This window comes from Chiloscyllium plagiosum, chromosome 26 (genome assembly GCF_004010195.1).
Source record: "Chiloscyllium plagiosum isolate BGI_BamShark_2017 chromosome 26, ASM401019v2, whole genome shotgun sequence".
Taxonomy (NCBI): Eukaryota; Metazoa; Chordata; class Chondrichthyes; order Orectolobiformes; family Hemiscylliidae; genus Chiloscyllium; species Chiloscyllium plagiosum.
The window spans coordinates 22,979,140-23,000,289 of NC_057735.1; the positions used below are offsets into that span (position 1 = coordinate 22,979,140).

The 21,150-nt window shown below is 37.7% G+C and overlaps 1 protein-coding gene across 1 annotated transcript in view; it reads right to left on the reverse strand.

Annotated features, from left to right (window-relative positions):
* Positions 1–8,609: 8,609 nt before the first annotated feature.
* Positions 8,610–21,150, reverse strand: part of LOC122563196 (kinesin-like protein KIF21B) — a 15,037-nt gene continuing 2,496 nt past the window's right edge. Inside the window, exons 2-4 of the mRNA XM_043716739.1 lie at positions 19,751–19,921; positions 15,777–15,976; positions 8,610–9,675 (exon numbers count right to left, since the gene is read on the reverse strand). Coding sequence (XP_043572674.1) covers positions 9,579–9,675; positions 15,777–15,976; positions 19,751–19,921 — 468 coding nt within the window. The 3' untranslated portion in view covers positions 8,610–9,578. The remainder of the gene's footprint in view (positions 9,676–15,776; positions 15,977–19,750; positions 19,922–21,150) is intronic.

The following is a 21,150-nucleotide window of genomic DNA, read 5'->3' on the forward strand; positions in this document are numbered from 1 at the left end:
AAGTCAGTAAGCAATGGATCTTGCTTTAAAACCAAACCACAGGATACCGGAGGTAGTCATCCAAAACGTTTCAGTGAAGGAATTTCTGATCCAATGAGCAACCAGACATGAAACCAGAATTCATTTTTAATTACTTTTTTTCTCTTGGCACTATAATATAAACGCTGGTGTCCCTGAGATTAACTGGCTTTTAGTAATATAAATTTAAGTTTGATATTTTTAAAAAGTATTTTTTATACATTTGTGGGATGTGGGTATCTCTGGCTGGCCAGCATTTATTGCTCGTCCCTAGATGCCCTTGAGAAGGTGGTGGTGAGCTGCCTTCTTGAACCGCTGCAATTCACCTACTGTGGGTTGACCCACAATGGCATTAGAAAGGGAATTCCAGGATTTTGACCCAGTAACAATGAAGTAATGGCAATATATTTTTAAGTCAGGATGGTGGGTGGCTTGGAACTTGCAGGTGATGGTATTCTCATGGACCTGGAGCCCTAATCCTTCTAGATGGATGTAGTTGTGGGTTTGGAAGGTGTTGTCTGAGGATCTTTGATGTATTTTTGCAATGCATTTTGTAGATAGTATACATTGTTGCTACTGAGTGTCGGTGGTGGAGGGAGTAGATGCTTGTGGATGTGGTGCCAATCAAGTGGGCTGCATTATCATGGGTGGCGTCAAGCCTCGAGTGTTGTTGGAGCTGTACTCACCCAGGCACGTGGGGAGTATTCCATCACTATTCTGACTTGTGCCTTGTAGATGATAGACAGGCTTGAGGGAGTCAGGAAGTGAGTTACTCACCGCAGTATTCCTAGCCTCAGGCCTGCTGCTGAAGTCACTGTTTATGTGGTGAGTCCAGTGGTTGAGTTTCTGGTCAATGGTAACCCCTAGGGTGTTGATAGTAGAGGATTCAGTGATGATAATGCTATTGAATGTCAAGGAGTGGTGGTTAGTTTGCCCCTTATTGGTGATGGTCACTTCCTGGCATTCGCACGGCCTGAGTGAATGTTATTCACCACTTGTCAGCCCAAGCCCAGATATTGTCCAGATCTTGTTGCATTTGAAGATGGACTGCTTTAGTATCTGAGGAGTCACGAATGCTGCTGAACACTTAAAATAATGGATTCATCATAACAGAAATAATTTAGGATTGCAGCTAATTTACTCTTGATTTCAATGACAATTTGTTGAGCAGAACTACCAGAAGCGTGAAAACTATTTTCTTGTGCTTTTGCATTACATCCATTCAGAAAAAGTAAACAATATTTTAATATTTTTCAAAAAATATAAACCTAAAACAAAAATGTGACATAAGAGATAATCTATGGGCACTGATGGTCAGGTGAAGTCTTGACAATTTTCAGTAACATTTTAAATTTATGATTGAACAGATTTATGATCCGAGATGTGTTGTTGTTTAATGATCAGGCCCAGAGAGCTGAAAGACCTACTCTCATTCTTGTTTATATGATCTTTCTCTGAGAAGGCACATATGATCTCTGAGGTCATTTGAAATAGGCCATTTGCTGAAGGACAAGCTTTAGACCACTACAATGAGTGTATCATTGCTGGACAGGTTCAAGATAGGCTCACGGCCTATACAACCAACCTTCACGTCTTGGGCATCAGTACTTACACACTCATAAAGAAACACAAAAAGTACTGTATATTAATGAGGAGTGATCTCTCTACAGCTAAATGGTGGACTAATCACTTTAATCACTACAAATGAGAAGGTCATTGCTTGCTCTGGGGATCTGCATTCACTGAATGAATAATTTGAAATTGTCTATTAAACAAATTCCACAATGGTTGCTGGATGAACAAAAAGTCCTGTTTTTGTTCAAAAGAATATATGGTTAGTGAATACAGAATAATCTGGGGAGGAAGGGCTTTGTCTAAGTACTTACAAGTTGCAGATATGGCAGCAGAAGGTGGCAGCAAAATTTGTTTTAGCTTCAGAGCTTGAAAGAAAAACAAGTTTGGAATATCCTCAGGCTGCACTTTTGGTGGGATATGCCTGCTGTCAGTAATTAATATGAATACTAGCTTGGTATGTCACTATTAATTAAAGCTCTGTTGATTCAGCAATCAAGATTCTAATATTGATAGAATTGGACCACAATAATAAATAGAAATGCAAGGCGCACATTTTAAAGTACTGACCTTGGGGTTTTGGTTTAACTCCTAGGTGTGATCAAGACATAAGTCCAGTACTTTCAGAAAGAGCATTATGGAAGTAAAACAGAGGAGAACCACCGTTTGCTTGTAGAGCTCAAGGAAATTACTCCTGATTATCTTAGCTCACAAAGAAGGTACTGTAACTATTATGTATATTTAATCTTTCTTTACTTTGTTTCTTCTGGTCCTGACTGCTGTTCGCAGCATATTCTTTCAGAGGGGTCACACCTGCTATACAATATAAAACTGAGCAGCCATAAATTGAGAAAGCACAATATTCATTTTTAAAGAGTACCTTCCTGGCTTGAGGATGGTGTTCTTACAACTTCCAATTAAAAATTGTAGTTGGCCAAATGGAGGTAAAAAAGACTTGGCAAATCACTTACGTTATAACCTTCCCATTAATTGACCACTGAAGGGCTTTTATTGCTGGCAAGTCAAGAAAGCTCCCAGTGAATTGGGGCGAGCAGTGAGAAGCTGATGAGTCTCTCCACGGCCAATTTGCCGAATTATTTCCCCTCTCGCTAGCTCTAGGGAGGGGAAATTCCACCCCTATCCTCTGAAAGAGGTACTTGTGTGCAGTCAATAGGTCCGTGAACAACTTGGAATCCAACTATTCTGGCAAATCCATATTCTTGCTGACCCTGCCTGGAGACAACCCACAATAATTGCTACTTTTTGTACATGTGACCTTCGTCACCAACTTGATGCAACATACTGAAGGTGCTGTCTATGTCATCCACTTCTGCCTGGCATTCTCCTGGATCAATTAATTCCAATTTCCAAAGAGACTAATCAAATCAGCACAGGCTGCACTCGAATTGGCCAGCAGTGAATCCTAAACCATTTTATATTTTTCAGGGCTTCAATAGTGCTAACACTATGACATCCAATTTCATAGCTGAAAACTTCAATAATAATGGTATAAATTGGTGATTCATGAAAGCGATCGTTCAAACACCTTTCACCCATTATATGAACCTGGTGCAGGCCTGAGATTACGATGGGAGCGTGGGACAGGAGACTGTTCAGAGACCCGTGAATAAGCAGTCAGTCAGAGACTGGCTAACAAAGGAAATGTCTGCTCCACAGCAATAATGTGCTGCGGGCAACATTGACAGGTTAAAGGTGGGGCAGACTTCCACTCCTGACAGGGAGGAAGTTTCATTTTTGATAGCCTTGCCACTCCAAGAGATCATATAGCACCAAATGTTTGGTGATGGATCCTACTGGGACTGCATTCCCATGAACCATAGCATGAGTTAAGTCAGGGTAATATTTGGCTGGGGATCACCGTTTTAGATTTAGAGGTAAGAGATAGGTATGAAAGAAGAGGGCTACTATCTCCTGCAGTGACCCCCAATGGATCTCACAGGCACCCTCCAAAAATAGTCCCACCATGAGTTCCCAAAAAAACTTAATAAAAACCAGCTGCTTATTCCCACATGGCTGCTCTGGCCAACCGTATTATGTGAGCAGGATAATGTTGGGATCAATTAAGCTTTTAACAAACTCAGTTGACCTTGATTTATTTACTTTCATCGGATGGTTCGGCTGCCTGTTTCAGCCTGTCTGTATTATGGGACTGAATGCATGGATGATTAGGAAACTGGTGGATGAGATACCTAATTCTTTGCCATAGAAATAGAAACATATATTCATAGAAGGAAGAGAAATAGAATAAGTACAAAATTTCAAGTGTTTAGGAAGCACAACACAGATACACAATCCTTTGTCCGAACTTCTGAAATCCGAAAAGCTCCGAAATCTTTTTCATGGAATATGGAGCATGCTTTTGGCGTGCGAACAGGTGATCCAACACCACACCCATTGAAACCATGTCACTCAGCTGTGGCTTGCCAGCACTGGCAGGCGTCAGTTGTGTCTCAGCACTCGTACTATTCACACGTGTGTCTATTTTTAGGTAACTTTTTTTTCAATTTCACATGTCATTTATCGAAAAACTGGCCTCAAGGATTTCGGATAAGAGATTGTGTACCTGTATCTGCAGGTGGCTTTTGCAACAAAGAAGTAAGATCAAGCAAAGCATAAGGATAGGCTAAATTTGGCAAGAAGGTTTTGGGTTACTAATCTCGAAGCTCAATAAATCATTCAAAAAGCAACTTGTAAAGAACCTGGTTTGAAGTTGTAAGAGCTGGACCATATGACTGGGGAAAACCAACATGCTAAATAGCTTTGAAATGTGAGTTTGTTGGAGAATGGATAGGTCTGCTCGATAGAAAAAATCAACACAAAAAAAGGAACAGTGCTGTGGAAAGTAAATGAATAAGCACATTTGTTGAACACAATTAAGCAAAAGCAGACAGACTGGATAGGTTACATTTTAAGAGGAAGTGGACTTGTAATAAAGAGAAGAATCCCAGTATAAAGGGAGAGGAAAACATGGAATATCATGTTGGATGGCTTGAAATTGAAGGAATTTATTTATTTATTGGCAAATGAAAATAATGGCACAGCATTTTGATAAATGGAAAAGATTACAATGGGCCAAGGAGCTACTTTCAGAGAAGAATGCCTGATGATGATTCTGATGATGATAAGATACAGATATGTTGCATATATGAGATGATTATTCTGAATAAGATTCACCCTAAGGGCAAACAAAACTGAAATGAGTGGTTCCTTCATTAACTGACAATTGTATGCTCCTAATTCATCTCAGTTATAAATTTGAAAATGATTACAGAATGTAGAATACAATTCATTTCCAATGCATTTTAAATAAGTTGCTAATTGCTTAAATAAATGCAGCTCTTGTGTGAAGTTACAATATTATGATATTTGCTGCATTTGAGATGTGTGGTAACTTTAGTCATTTGCTGCTGCATATTGATAAGACTTTCCAATTAACACATTTTATTTCAGTTGACAACAGTATTTACATTCACCAATTATGCATTATAAATATTATTTTACATTTGTAAAAATGTATACATCTACCATTTTTAATAGGTTTGACATAACATGAAACTTTTTTACAGAAATGTACAAGCAAAACAGTAGAATAATAAAGGCACTTAATCTATTTACAGTAGTTTTAAGATTAACACTGTTTACAATTGTGCTGAACATTACTAACTATATTAAAATTGAGAATAAACCCTTCTTGGCTGCAAAGTGAACGACTTGTCAAAACTGACAGGACATTTGCCTCAAATTCTGTTCCATGGGAATATAATATTTAAAAAAAATACATTTCCACTGGATTATGTGGAAAGTTCAGAAAACAATTCAGAAAAACAAAAAAAAAATTGAGAGCCAACGGCAGACTCTTAAAATCAAAATTTCCCACAGAAATTAGAGACTTGACAGCTGTAAAGTATATCCACAAAGTGAAGACTTCAGAAACACGGTTTACAACATTTCATTCAAAGGTATCTGAATCATTTCCAGTACAATTAAAACAATTAAATTTTCTTACACCTTGAGCACAAAGTATGATTAAATTCCAAAAATTGTATTGAAACCATTTGAATCCTATTGGAGATGCAGCTCACATTTTCTCAAATGACATGTCAGAAAGATAATTTTATAAAACTTTGAACTCCGTTCCTATGAACTGTCTTGCCAAGAACAGTTAAAGACATTTTAAGCTTGCAAAATAAACTGTCATGTGAGATATACAACAAATATCCAAATTACAGCATCTACATTTACAACATTGGTTTGCCAAATATTGTTTGCCCAAGTCAGTTTATTGACCTACCCCTCTCCTCAAAATATTACTGAGCTGTCATAACCTTAATTTCAATTCAAGTGGTGTGATGAAACACTTCACATGTTACTTAAAGAACACCCGAAGAGTTCAGAGGAATGGAACAAATACGATTTGTACTAAAGCAGCAAGAAATTATATCTGGGCATGTTTTACTTCTATTATTGGCCCCATTTTTAATTTGTTTTGCTAAATACATACATTGCTGTATTACAGTAAAATATCATGTGTTTTCTCATTGCAAAACATTAAATGTGCCAAAGCATTATACTACCTTTTAATTTACAGGTAATTTCTAAACCTGACTTCTAAACCTAGTGAATTCTAATCAAAACCAAATGACACACAAAACATATTCAAGTCAAACATATTTCAGTGGCCAATTCTTTTTAAATGGCTCAGTACAGCAGACTAAATAATATTACAGTGCTCTGATCAAAGAGAATTACAGAATACCTACAATTGCAAACATGAAATAATTTACACACAGTTCTGTCTAACAAAGCAACATTGCTGTCACCAAAAATTTCAGTTGCTCCTAAAATGTTTAAGGTCTCAGAGAGGATACTTATTGCCATGTCTCATGAATTGTGGCAAGCAAGTTTCACATATATGTTCCATTCTGTTATATTATGTTTAAAATCAATTCATTATATAAGAAACAGCAAAAGAAAGGTTTGTCCATCACAAGACATAATGTAAAATAATTCCCTGAAGCCTACAAGGCAAAAAAAAAGAGATTTTGGGTTGGATTTTACCCAGTGAGATGACAATTCACTTTTTGGAAGGAAAGTTTGTTGGAAGCCAGCTTGGTGTTAGTAAGCCATAAATTTTCAATATTAGTACAGTGGTCCCTCACTTGGAAGAATGGCCCTTTCACCATCCAGGAGCTGTCAGCCACTCCTGGCAGCACCAGAGATGTGTAGTGGGCATTGCCACAAGTATTGGAATGAACAGGAGGAAATTAATGGCTGCCCAAGAAGCTAAATCCTGGGATATTCCTACAGTGCAGTAACAGGTCATTTAGTCCATTGAGTCTGGACTGACTCTCCAAAGAGCATCCCATCCAGACCCAGCACACATCTTATCTCCATAACCTTGCACTTACTAAGGCTAACCCACCTAGCATACATATCTCTTCAGGGCAATTCAGTGTGACCACATTATTGGTGGAGAGAGCATCCTGGAATCAGGCAGCCAGATGAGGGTCAGGTTTTAGTAAACTCCAAATGAAGTGCATCCCCAATACCTTTCTCTCTTTGTTGACGTAGGCCTTTTAAATAGCATGCGCATTCTCACCAAATTTTCTTCAGTTGTATTATGGCATGGGTTCAGTATTATTCAAGTCAACAGGCTCGTTAATATAGATATTTATTTAAATATGGCAGATGGTAGTCGATTTTGGCACTTAGCTATCCAACATATTATGGAACTTAGGAGGAGACAGGAAGATTGGGCCATGTAAAATCCAGTCCATTATTTCTAAGAAAAAATGAATAAACTCTGCTACAACTGCATAAGCTATATCGATCCATGGGATACAGAGAAAAAAAATAAAAGTGTTGATTTTACTTATCCACAGCTTTTGAATGAAACCTTAAATTTTTCCCTCAAATGGGACAGGTAGTTACAAATTGTGTCTTTATTCTGCATCTATCACATACTGCTCAAAGAAACTGCTCAGATAAATAAATACTGCAACATTGATAATGTTAACATTGATAATTTCCCATAGGGATTAAAGGGAGAGTCAAGAGCTGAGTTGTTTCCTTAGAACCACTGGAGGTAGGAAAAGTCAGAATTCCTGTGAGTTGTGATCTTTGAAAAAGCCAAAATTGAACAAGCACCTTTAAGAGCATTCAGCAGCAAGGGTATGCCAACACTCCATCATAGAATTATTGGTTTTGGACAAAATTTGAATCTATTAGATGAAGTCATAAGGACCAGAGCCTGAGTTTGACTAGTAAATAATTAACATCAGCCTCCAAAGTTCTCAAAAATATGCAATCTGAACTGCTGCTTGCAAGCTTTGCTCAGTTTGGTTAGTGTGGCCATATGTACTTGTGTGGAAAGAATAAGTGAATAAAGACAGAACTGAAGATGATGAGAAAAGTGTAATAGTTGCTACACTTGCAATCATTGCAGGACTATTCAATTTATCCTGATCAATGGAGTCCCCACAAATCCAAAGGTTTGAAGGCTGGAGATTCATGTCAGTGCTATATCAATGTATCTGGAAAGCACGGTCAAACTCATAGGAACCAGACATGAAATCTCTATTGGCATCCTCTTGAGGTAAACTTTCATGGAAATAATTTGAATACTGATAATGCTCTTAATGGGGATGAAAGCTTGTTACTAAGTGCACTGGTATGCTTAAGTTCAATCCAGGAAACTCAATTCCACTGGCATCACACAACCTGCCAAAGGCATTGGTAATTGAAGACATTCAATGTGTTCGGGCGCATTGATTTCTCGTCTAACATTCACATGTATCTAACAAATAGCAGCACCAAGCACAGTGAAAACTATGTTTACTTCTTATGGAGATAGATATTACAGTGGATGGGGTTTTTCCTTATCTATCCCACTCAATTAATGTGATGCCAGCAACAGATGGTTGATTACAGATGTGTTCCAAGACAAAATTAAGAACTCAAAGAAACGTCGAATCTCCTGTTTCCTGGATGCTGCCTGACCTGCTGTGCTGTTCCAGCAATAAAGTTTCAACTTTTTCCTTGTCTATCCCACTCAATTAATGTAATGCCAGTAACAGATGGTTGATTACAGATGTGTTCCAAGACAAAATTAAGAACTCAAATTTTGCACATTTCAGGTTTCAGAGAAAGTGACAGATAGGCGTTACTTCATGATTTGTGCAATTTTATGAATTATTTCATTGAACCATAATGTTCTGTTTGATTATTCATTATTTGGATTAAAAAGACTATTCTGATGACCTGCTTTTCCAGTATACATATATATCATGAGTAGACTAGTCTTTAGACTCAATACTAATGCCTGTAAGGGATCACAGTGATGAGCTGCAATATTTAATTAACACCAGCACAAGATGACATACCATGCAAACTTTAAATTATTGTGTTCCTCTGAAAATTTTCACCACTTCATTGTAATATTACTGTCAAAATTGGTGAAGTCAAAGACAAGGTTTTTCAGGATATTTGACGAAGAATAGACTGTTTGCCCAAAGGACATGTACATCCAAAGCTCAATATAGTATATTAATTACTCTTTGACAGAAATTTTCCACCATCTAGCCCAACAATATAAATGAAGATAAAAGAGAATTGTAGAGTAAGATCAAGGATGGAAATATGGGGATTGATAATAGCTTACAATGAGATGTAAACTGCAGATAATAATGTGAGAACGAAAAAATTCCACTCAAACATACATGCTTTTGCCTGACTTACCAAGCTAGAGTGCAGCTCAATTTTGTTTTGTTACATGGACATCACAGTTAGTGCTGTTGAGAATTACATTTGGAATAAGATACTTGTGAATTATTGCTTGCAGTACATCAGGTCACAATGGCAAAATATGCTTTTCTTCCTCTACTCAGAAAACCTTGAAAGCATGACTTTCATTTCATTCCAATCCACCATTATTCTTCTTTAAATATAACTTGGTGAATTAAATACAGTTAGATGCTGTCAGACAATTCCTGATTAATGTCTTTAATGTCCAACGTATGCCCATTTGTTAAACCTTTTGAGCTCCATGTTTTTACCGTGCAGTCACTGAAAGAAATAAGTTGAATACACGTTAAGAAAATACATTTTGATAAATAACTATCATAAATCCTATCTCTAGTTCTGCAATGAAGTATTATTGCATTATCAAAAAATGTTGTTAGAAAAAAATAATTTCAATTTTCCACCTTGTGGCATTATAAACATGAAGAAAACAGGCTTGAAAGTCATAGAATCATAAAATGATTACAGTGCCAAAGGAGGTAATTAGACTTGTCATGTCTGTTCTGGCTCCTGCACTATTAACTCAGCCAGGTCCAATCCTTTGCTTCTTCTGTGTAGAGCTGCATTTTTTCCCTTCACATGTTTATCCTATTCTCTTTTGAATCCCACTCTCTTAGGCATCATCTTAAATTGGTGTTCAATAGTTCTTGGTCTTCTGCAAATGAGAATAGACTCTGATGCCTCAAGATTTCGAACTCCCCTATCCAATAACCTCACTATCTTCTCTTGTCTGAGACCATCAACACTAGTTTCTCCTATTTATGTAATTTAAGTGCCTTGCTGTGGCACTATTCTTGTAATTTTTTTTCTCCGAATCCTATCTAAAATCTTCACCATCTTAAGTGTAGTGCCCAGAATTTGAATCCAATTCTTCAGTTTGGGGCAAAAACAGCATTTTATAAACATCCGTAATAACCTCCTTGCTTTTGTACTCTTTGTCTCTTATGATGAAGTGCAGAGCTGCATCTGAATTTTTGTCTCCTTTCTCAAATTACCTTGTGACCTTCAATAAGTTATGCACTCGTATCCCCCAAGGGCTGGATTTAATTGTGGTTTTCCTTTAGCCCAGAATAAATGATAAGTATGAGCATGCTGACATGAATTTAACTGTTTTGAGGCAAGACTTCTGTTCCTGTCCAATCAGACATCCTGCTTTATAGAGTTGCCTGATGCCTACTGGAGGACAGCAATACCAACCAGGAATGGTGGTCACTGCCAATACTATACTGAGGACATACAGGATGCATTCAGCATTGGACCTTGTGCAACAGCTAACTCCTGGATCTTTGCCAGGCAGGAAAGGATGAGGCAGGAGGGGTAGAAGAGGAAAAGGGAAAAACTGCAATAGGGTGTCTCATATTGGCACAAGGGATTTGAAAAGTGGAAACTATTACCCAACCCCCTTTGACCAACCAAAGCCTGTAAGAGCAAACCTGTTGGCCTACATATTGGGCACAGGACTCTCTCACTGTCCATTAATTGGAATTGGGGCAGGATGCAGCCCTTAAGCAGGTATTAACAGCCCCAGTTTGGAGCCTCAATTCTGCTCTTACAACTGAAGTAGGGACAGACTGTTGGCTGGTGGGCAGAATGCCCTTATTTTGTGCCACCTGCCAACTTTCCAGTCATAGGTCACTTTGCACCAGTACTGACTTTGGATTTAATGAATATTCCATCTCTTCACCCCTCCTACTTCACATTTCTTAGTATTGAATTTAATCTACGAGATAATTGCCCAATCCACTCACCTGTCTCGATCGTGTCATATTGAACTATCCTAATCATATTTCACAATATTTCAAAGGTTCTATCATCTGCAAATTTGAAAATTCATCTTGTACACCCAAGCCATGGTGGTCCTAATCCAGACCCTGGAGAATTTCACTGAATACTTTATTTCAGTTTAAGAACAATTGTTCACAATTCACTCTCTTTCCTGTCACTCAGCTATCTTTGTATCCATGCTGTCACTGGGCTTCAACTTTAATTGCAAGCCGGTAATATGGGACACAATCAAACCCATTTTTGAAAGTCCCTGTTGACCACCAACAATTGCAATCCCCTCATAAATTCTCTTGATAACATAAAAAAAGCTCAATCAAGTTAGTTACATATGAACTGCCTTTCACAATTTTCAATCTATATGATGTATTGACTGTTAATTTTGTCCAAAAGCTCACCACCATTAAAGATCCAACTTATTGACCTATAGTTGCTGGGTTTATTTCTATTCCTTTGTTTGCATTTATCCAGTCTTCCAGGAGATGAGAAGATTATTGTCAGTGTTCCACAATTTCTATCTTTATTTTGCTCAGCATCCTTTAAGTATTCCCTTCTAGGGCCTAATGAATTATCGACCTAAGTACAGGTAGCCTTTTGAATAGCCCTTTTATCAGTTTTTAGCCCATCCAGTATCTTTGATCTCTCTTCTCACTATCATCTTCTTCCTTGGCAATGACAAATGTAAAGTACTAATTTGGTAATTCAGCCACGCTGTGCACCTATGTGTGGATCCTCTTTTTCATTCCTAACTGACCACACACCTCACTATAATTTTATCATTCATAAGCCTACAAATATTTTTGATTCCTTTTTATATTGGTTGCAATTCTCTTCTCACTCTTTCATTTTCTTTTTTACTATCCTTTTGTGTTCTCTACATTCAACCTGAATTATCCATCCGATGTCTATCATATACATCCTTTCCTTCTTCCTCTCACTGGCTTTCAGTATCCCAAGAGTTTCTGCCCTGGATTCTTCATGTTTCTCCTCTGCAGGAAAAGACTTGAACTATGTCTGAATCATCTGCTTTATATAAGCAACTCAGTGTTTGTTATCAGCTTTGACCAAACTTTGATTCCAAGTTACCTGCAACTAATCAGTCCTCAGTGCGCCAAAACTGACTTTCCTCCCATTAGTTAGCCTTACTCCGGATCGCACGCTGTCCTTTCCCATAGCTAAGACATTTTCTGGCTGTCCTAATATAGACCATCAATGAGACATTTTCAAGTCAGATAGCATAGCTTTCAAGGCAATACACTTTTTTATGATTCTCTCAGCACAGTTCTGGATGGTATCAAGAGGTTGTAGTGACGGAATGTCAAATCATTTCATTCACAAACAACTTTTAGTGAGACACTATTAGACTGTTTCAAACTTACCACAAACAATTCATATCACTTTGGTGCTTGTCAGTTTCTAGTCAGAAATATATTTTATCCTCCCTTTTTATATCTCCCAAGAAAACCTGTGATTAGGTTTATTTGACTGAATTTAATTACATGCTTACAGCAAATTCTCATCTGTCATAACAGTTGCCTATTGAAAGGTTGTCCTCCTCTCCATGGCTGTGAAACTTTCCTAACAATCATTTATATCACTTTCTGATGGTAGAACCATCACTGACAAGCTAGGTTTGCTCAACAGAAAGCAGAACTTAAAACAAATATCTCATCTCTTTACTGTGGTCTCATCAGCTACATTTTTTTTCAAAATTATGTGCAGGTTAAAACCATATCTCTCAAAGGTCACTGGCAGAATCAACTGAAAAGCCGCAGATGCTTGAATTACTTCAAAGTAAGAAGTTTATTTACGATATTGTTATGATTCCTTAAGGAAACATTTTTTCTTAGTTACTACCATATATGTATCTTCCTAGCTAAATCAGAACATGGTTTTTTGGAATTTAAAGGTGAGACGTGTGCCATATGAACCCCCCAGAGTTCATTTAAACTTGAACTTTGCGCTACCTTCTAATTTCATAACAGACTAAATGTACGTTGTTGTTTCAGGTAACACATGCCTTCACAAATTCTGTTCAATGATTCAAAGCTCCAAGATTTGTGCAAATTCAAGTAGGAAATAATTCAAGAAGACGCATTGATTAAAAAAAGATAAAACATACAGGGAATGAAATGAACGTATTTAAAATAAATGTGCTAGATGTTAATATTATTCCCACACCTCAAATGATTAAAATAAAACATGAAAAGAAAATTGTAGAAGGAGGAAAACTACATCCTACCTAAAATTTCAACTTTCCTATTTGAAGGTGACATGCATATATATGACTCAAACTTCATTTCAAGTACTTTCACAAATTACTTATGTTACTGTAAAATGATTTGAAATTGGACAGATCTGCCAGCATGGCATGAAAATTCAAAGAGAGATTTTGCCTTGCATCTGTGATTGGCAGAAGGGCTGGTATAATTTACCCCTGTGTTTGAGTCCACTTGAGTGGGAGCTCAGTATTCTAGCAGCAGAACTCGACAAACATGATATAATTTATTTTGTAAAATGATGGTTAGCACTTCTTATCATAAAAGGGTAAAAACACTTTGAAAAGATTGTAAATATTTAAACTTGACAAAAGAAACTGCTCCAGAATAACCAATTTCTTTACTATTGGGTTAGGGGAATTAAAAATGCATTGAATCATCTTCTGGACTTAATGTTCACAACAGTGAAACTTATGGCTTTCACTTTTATTCAGAAAGGCTTAAAAGACAAATCATCATACCAATGAGCAGCAAAGAAGAATCAAGTATGGAGCAGAGCAGAAATCAGGAGATTAAGGTATACTACTGGCACGACTCTTAATGGCAAGGACACGTCGAGGTAAACAAGGAGTGAGGCCTGCAACATAATTCCATAGCTTCACCCGGCAATCGCTGTAGCAGGAAGGAAAGAGAAAAGAGAGATAAAGGAATATAATACAAGTTGGAAGATGTGAGAGGGAAGACAGACCCCAGAATCTATTGACGCCCACCAAAGGACCTGCAAATAAAGATTTCTCCTTCTTATCATCTAGTTTTTGATTGAAATCAAATTTTCACAAGGGGAAGTAGTGCTATGTCATGAAATTAGACTGGCCTTTCCTAGGCACTTAGCAATAGTACCAAACATTTGCTTAGCTTAGGTGGAGACACAATTAAATAAATATGAAGTTTATTTTCAACAACCAAATTAAATGATGTCATGAAGCTAGTATTATAATTTAAGACTTGTAAAATAATTTGATCACAATATTAATACCATTTTAATTAAAGCATCCATCTTCAGAGAAGAATGAGACACTAAGTTTCTGGATTAGAAAGAAATAATATCCCCTGGTGATTTATTTGCTGGCAGCGGTTTGATCCTGTTAGAAATTCTGTCTTATACTGAATATTTTAATTCCCAGCATCTAAGCTACTCTCCAAGCACACTGTTGACACGTTCTTCCCTTTAGCTTCACAGTATATAAGGTCTCGTGATTTTTTTTTCAAAATAGTAAATGTATTTTCTAAAAAACTAATCTGAATGGTCCATTTACTTTTAAGCTTTATTTAAAGCCACTATATGTTTTCATACCTGCACTTCTATGCTGAATACTAAAAAATACAATTACAGTTTTTCAGTGCAGTACAATATATTAAATGCATCAATTGGGACACTTTTAAAACACATATATTGTTAATATTCTTCTCTTTTCTGTCAATGGGGTTCTTTGTAGTCTAATGCCTCAACATTTAAATGAAAATCAAAAGGAGCAAGTATTCTTTATCCAAGAAATTTCAGGAATCCTGAAACAGTCCATCTTGTATCACTTACCAAAGAAAGATTCAAGGTTATCAATGCTATACAGAGTACTCCAGAATGTGATCTCACCAATTCCCTGTACATCTACACAAGACTCTTACTGTGTTTATTTTTCAGACTAGCTTTTTTCCCAATACTCTAATTTTTCCTTACTTTTATCATTATTTGTGTTTTTTTAATATTTTAATCAGCAATCTAAACTGCCAGCCATCTTTGTACAATTGTGAGCTTTTTCTTCATGTTTCATACTATTTTTTACATTTCTGGTTAACCTTGGGCTGAGCTTCTTTCCTGTACAAAATTAAAAATCACACAACACCAGGATGTAGCCCAACAGGCTTATTTGGAAGCACTAGCTTTCAGTGCGCTGCTGTTTCATCAGGTGGTTATATCTGATGAATGAGCAGCGTTCTGAAAGCTAGTGCTTCCAAATAAACCTGTTGGACTACAACCTAGTGTTGTGTCATTTTTAACTTTGTACACCTCAGTCCAACACCAGCGTCTCCAAATCATTATTTCTTTCCTGTTGTATTTTACTTTCCATTTGGAATTTATCCCATGTAGTCTAAAAAAAATCATTAAACGTCTGCCACTGTATCTCTTTGATCCTATACCTTAAAACAACATTTTAACAAGCTGAAGTGCACCAATCATCAGAACCAAGGTTCTTTTGCCTCTGAAAATCTGCAGCAGAATTTTCTCCCTCTTTGAACAACAATGACCTTTCTTGACAGAGTCACTGAATTGACTCTCATAAACCAGCATGATTGTTCACGACATACCTCGAAGCAGTGAAAATCCTGCTGGAGTTTGTGCAGATGGCATTAATGGGACTGTCATGGCCTCTGATCTCTCCCAGTGGTGTAAAGTTGTCTATGTTCCAAACTTTAAGCATTCCTCCTCGGCAACCACTTAGCAACAAATCACGACCAGGTACAAATGCCAGAGCACATACCCAATCCTTGTGAGCATTAGGTATTTGCTAATTGAAATCAAAATACATATATTAAAGACTAGCATGAAAACATAACAAAACATAGAGCACAGAAATTAACACATTGCTCCAGAAATTCTGATAATAACAATGCAAATAAATCTTTAAATAGATACATCATTCTTGAATTGCCACTTGTTAAGATTAAACTATAATTGAAAATATAGAATCTCTACAGTACGAACAAAGGTCATTTGGCCCATTGAGTCTGCATAACCCTCAGAAACGCATCCGACAGACCCTCACAAACACCCCTACACACTAATCCCATAACCCACATTTACCATGGCCAACCCACCTGGCCTCCATATCCCTGGACATTATGTGGGAATTTAGCATGGCTAATCCACCTAACATGCAAATCTTTGGACTGTGGGAGGAAACTGGAGCACCCGAAGGAAACCCACGCAGACATGGGAAGAATGTGCAAACTCCATACAGACAGTCGTACAAGACTAGAATCGAAACTGGGTCGATTGCTAACCACTGAGCCACCGTGCCACCCCTGTATCACATGGAGTGAATCAAATTGGTTGAAGATTAGCAGCAGTGATGCTGGGGACCACTGCAGGAGGCCAAGATGGATCATCCACTCGACACTTCTGGCCAAAGACAGTTGTGAATACTTTGGCCTTATCCTTTGTACTGATGTGCTGGGCTCAATATTGGGTTCAATAGCGAAAGAACCTGATTCTGTCCTTCTCTGTTTTTTACCCACTCTCACAGCCAGTCCTTTTTGACATGGGTTGCTTTTCACACAACCAACCCATTTTCACCCACTCACAGGCCTATTATCACATCCCGATTAGTTTTCTGCATGGACTATCCATTCTCTGCTACCTTCAACTCTTATTATCACTTATTCAGCTTCACTTCTGTCCTGGCCTGCAATCTATAATACCCTTGTTTATTTGCCCCTATCATATCTCTCTCTTTCTCTCCCTGAAGTGTATCTCCACCTATGCACTCATCTATCTCACTTCCAACCGCAACCACAGGTCTCCAACATTAATACCAGTGTTTCCCAGCTGCTAACAGTTCTGATGAAGAGCCACCAGACTTGAAATGCTAACACAGATATACAGGACATGCTGAGATTTGTCAGCAATTTCTGTTTCAGTTTGAAAAGGATCATTGATCCTGGGAATGAGATGACTAACATGGAGAGGTGGCATTGGGCAATTGTTTAAAAACACAGAAGACTTCACCGTTCTGGAGGACACACTACCTAGGACTTGAAAAACAGAACAAAGGACAGGTATAATTAGCTTTACAATGTGCAAAGTTAGAGAATTGTACAGAAGAGTGTAAAATTATAATTACCATATACATCTTATAACTCGGAGATGATCAGGACATTAATGTAACCAATATGATTGAAAAATATACAAATATGCGACTCAAATTATTACTGGGAAACTAGTCTCTTGGGATGTGAGAATAAACTATTGCCTTGTTTGGACCCACAATCGTTTCCATCTCCAGTGTAATTTTAACAAGATTACACAATGCAACTCTGAGTTAAAGCTCAGTAAAAGCTTTAATGATGGGGTCATGCTTTGTAGCAAGTCTGCCTAACAGATGGGGAAATGATGGCATAATGGAAATGCACTGAACTAGTAACCCAAAGTTGGAAGAGCAACACCTCATCTTCTGCTTGAGGACATGACAGCCTTTAGGACTCAATATTGAACTTAATAATTTTAGAGCATAAACATCTCCTTCCATGTCCATTACTCACATCTACACCTCAGGTCCTATCATGACATGGGTGCTTTCAGTGCAGCCAACCCAATTTTACTCACTCATAGCACCCATTTTCCCTCATCAGCTTCTTTTCTTCCCTGGCTTACTAGCTCTATCCCTTTGTCCACTTAACATTTTCCCTGTTTTCTCTGGCTCCCTTTCACCTATCCACTCACATCTTCCACCAAGATCCCCTTCCCCCCACCCCCAACTACCCAACCTCCCCTCCCCATCAGCATAAATACCACCTCTTCCTAGCTATCAGTTCTGAAGGGTCACCGGACTCGAAACATTAACTCTGTTTTTCTTCACAGAAATATTAACTCAATTTCTCTGTCCCATCTTTGTGTTTTAGATCCTCTCAATCCAATTCTTTGTTAGATAGCAGTAATCCAGAGGCCCAGCCTAATGCTCTGGGACACTGGTTCATATACCATTACTACAGCTGCTGGAATTTTAGTTAATAAAATCTGAAATTGAAAGCTATCCTCAAAGATAGTGACCATGAAACTGATTGTTTTGAAAACCTTATCTGGCTTACTAATGTCCACTAATAAAGCAAATCTCATCTGATTTATATTTAATTCATTAACAGGATAAGAGCATTGCTGGCTAGGCCAGCATTTATTGTTCATCATTAATCGGTCAGGGGGCAGTTAAGAGTCAACCATATTGCTGTGGGTCTGGAGTCACGTGTAGGTCAGACCAGGTAAAGATGTCAGCTTCCTTCCCTAAAGGACATTAGAGAACCATTTAGGTTTTTCCTGACAATTGACAATGGATTCATGGTCATCATTAGACTACTACCTCCAGATATTTTATTGAATTCTACTGTGGCTTTGAACCCGGTCCCCCACAGCATTACCCGGGTCTCTGACTAAACAGTCCAGTGATAATACCATTAGACCATTGCCTCCCCTGTAAATGATTCCAGTGTCACAGCAATCTGGTTGACCTTAAACTTGACCTCTGAAGTGGCTCACCCACCCACTCAGGGATATTAGTGATAAGCAACAAACACTGAGTTAACTGCCAACACCCACACACCATAAATAACTCATTTTTTAACATATGTGATCCAATAATAACTTTCAAAATCTTTGCTCATACTTGGATGTGCATATTAAATTAATATGTATGTTATAAAATGGGCACAGGACTCAACTTTATTAAATAGGTATTGGCTGAGAGTTCATAACTGAATTATCACGCTGGAACATTTTATTAAATTACAGATTCCGTTAATGACAAGAATCAAGAGGAGTGTGTCAAAAAGCTGCTCTGAATAAATTAAGTACAATTTGGAGAATTGTGCACAGTTTTGGGCTCCATATCTCAGGAAGAATGTACTGACCCTGGACCGGTGTTCAGAAGAGGTTCATGAGAATGGTCGTAGGAGAGAAAAGTCTAACATGTGAGGAACATTTGAGAATTCATACTTGATGGAGTTTAGAAGGATGAGGGGGGTTCTAATTGAAACATACAGAATACTGAATGGCCTAGACAGAGTAGATGTTGGGAAGATGTTTCCACTGGTTGAAAAGACTAGGACCCGAGGGCAGTCTTAGTTAAAGGGAAGACCTTTTAGAATGGAGATAAGGAGAAACCTCTTCAGTCAGAGAGTGGTGAATCTATGGAATTCATTGCCACAGAAGGCTGTGGAAGCCAGATTATTGAGTATATTTAAGACTGAGTTGGATAGGTTATTGAGTATTAATGGGATCAAAGTTTATGGAGAGAAAGTGGGTGAATGGGGTTGAGAAACATATGTGCCATGATTGAATTGTGGAGCAGAGTCAATGAGCTGAATGGCCCAATTGCTGCTCCTATATCTTATGGTCTTATGGATAATCATTTAACACTGAAGGGATATTTCTCCTTGATATGTTGGAGAAGAAAAATTACATATATTCTATTGATTACAGAAGAAACTTAAACTAATAAAAATAAAATTAATTATAAAACAAGTTGCAGTCTTTTGCTCTCAATGCAGAAATTGAAGATGAATTTTTGTACCTGTATTTGTTCTTGCCGTTCCAGGTCCCATTTTTTAATTCCGTTGTCTCTGGATCCACTAAATAGAATATCCGCATGAATTGCCAAAGATTCAATTCCATCATAATGGGGAGGTTCAAAATTATGAGTGGGTCCGACATTTCCAAGAGTACTTTCAGCTATTTCAAACTTCTAGACAGTAAATACGTAGTTGTTAATATTTAATCAATTAATGTAAATTCAAACATTTTCAGAAGGCAATTTAATAAAAAATGTAGTTTAAACTCTGAAGGAACTTAATTTTCAGAATAGTAATTTTCTGAAGTAATCAATAATAATGCAATTTATGAACTGAAGCTAGATTATCACAAACAGTTTGAAAAATTGTGCTTCAATGGGTAAATAATCTGTCCTAAGTTAAAGTTTTGCACTAAAGTTAAAGTCACTATCAAATGTAATAAATAATTTCATTTCAATTGGAGTTGCTCTTTGTCAGAGTTAGAAGTACAGGCCCCTTTCATGCTCAACCAGGTCAGCTCCAGAGCTGAATGACAGCAGTTGATGTTGATGAGACTATTTATCTTCCAGATTATAGTTCTGCCCACAGTCGTCTTGTAACTTTTTGTTTAATTCAAACAGGTGATTTGGCGCTGCGTCACAAAAAAAAGATCTCAGAGCTGAGTTCTTGAGGTTTGTTTGTCAATGGTAATGTCCCTGCCTCTGAGTCAGATTGCTAAGGTTTAAGTCCTATATGCTCCAGATGCACATACATTGTAAATTGCTTTGTTTTTAGCCTGTTAACTGAGTGACTTGTGTTTTTTTTAAATCCAAAAAAAGCTGAATTCTTGATTGGATGTTCATGTGATGTGTTTATAAAACTGAAAAAAATACTAAGTTCTGGGATCTTGTGCATACAATGTACAGTCATAGAGATCTGCAGCATAGACAAAGGCACTTTTGCCTTTCATGTCTATTCCGGTCATGAAAAATCAGTTAAATATTCTAATCCCATTTTCCAGCACTTGGCCCATAGCATTGTATGCTTTGGTATTGCAAGTGCACATTTACATACTTCAACGGTTATGAAGGTTTCTACCTCTTCCACCCTTACAGGTAAAAACAATGACTGCAGATGCTGGAAACCAGATTCTGGATCAGTGGTGCTGGAAGAGCACAGCAATTCAGGCAGCATCCGACGAGCAGCAAAATCGACGTTTCGGGCAAAACCCCTTCATCAGGAATAAAGGCAGAGAACCTAAAGCATAGCGAGATAAGCTAGAGGATGGTGGGGGTGGGAAGAAAGTAGCATAGAGTACAATAGGTGAGTGGGGGAGGAGATGAAGGTGATAGGTCAGGGAGGAGAGGGTGGAGTGGATAGGTGGAAAAGGAGCTAGGCAGGTCGGACAAGTCCGGACAAGTCA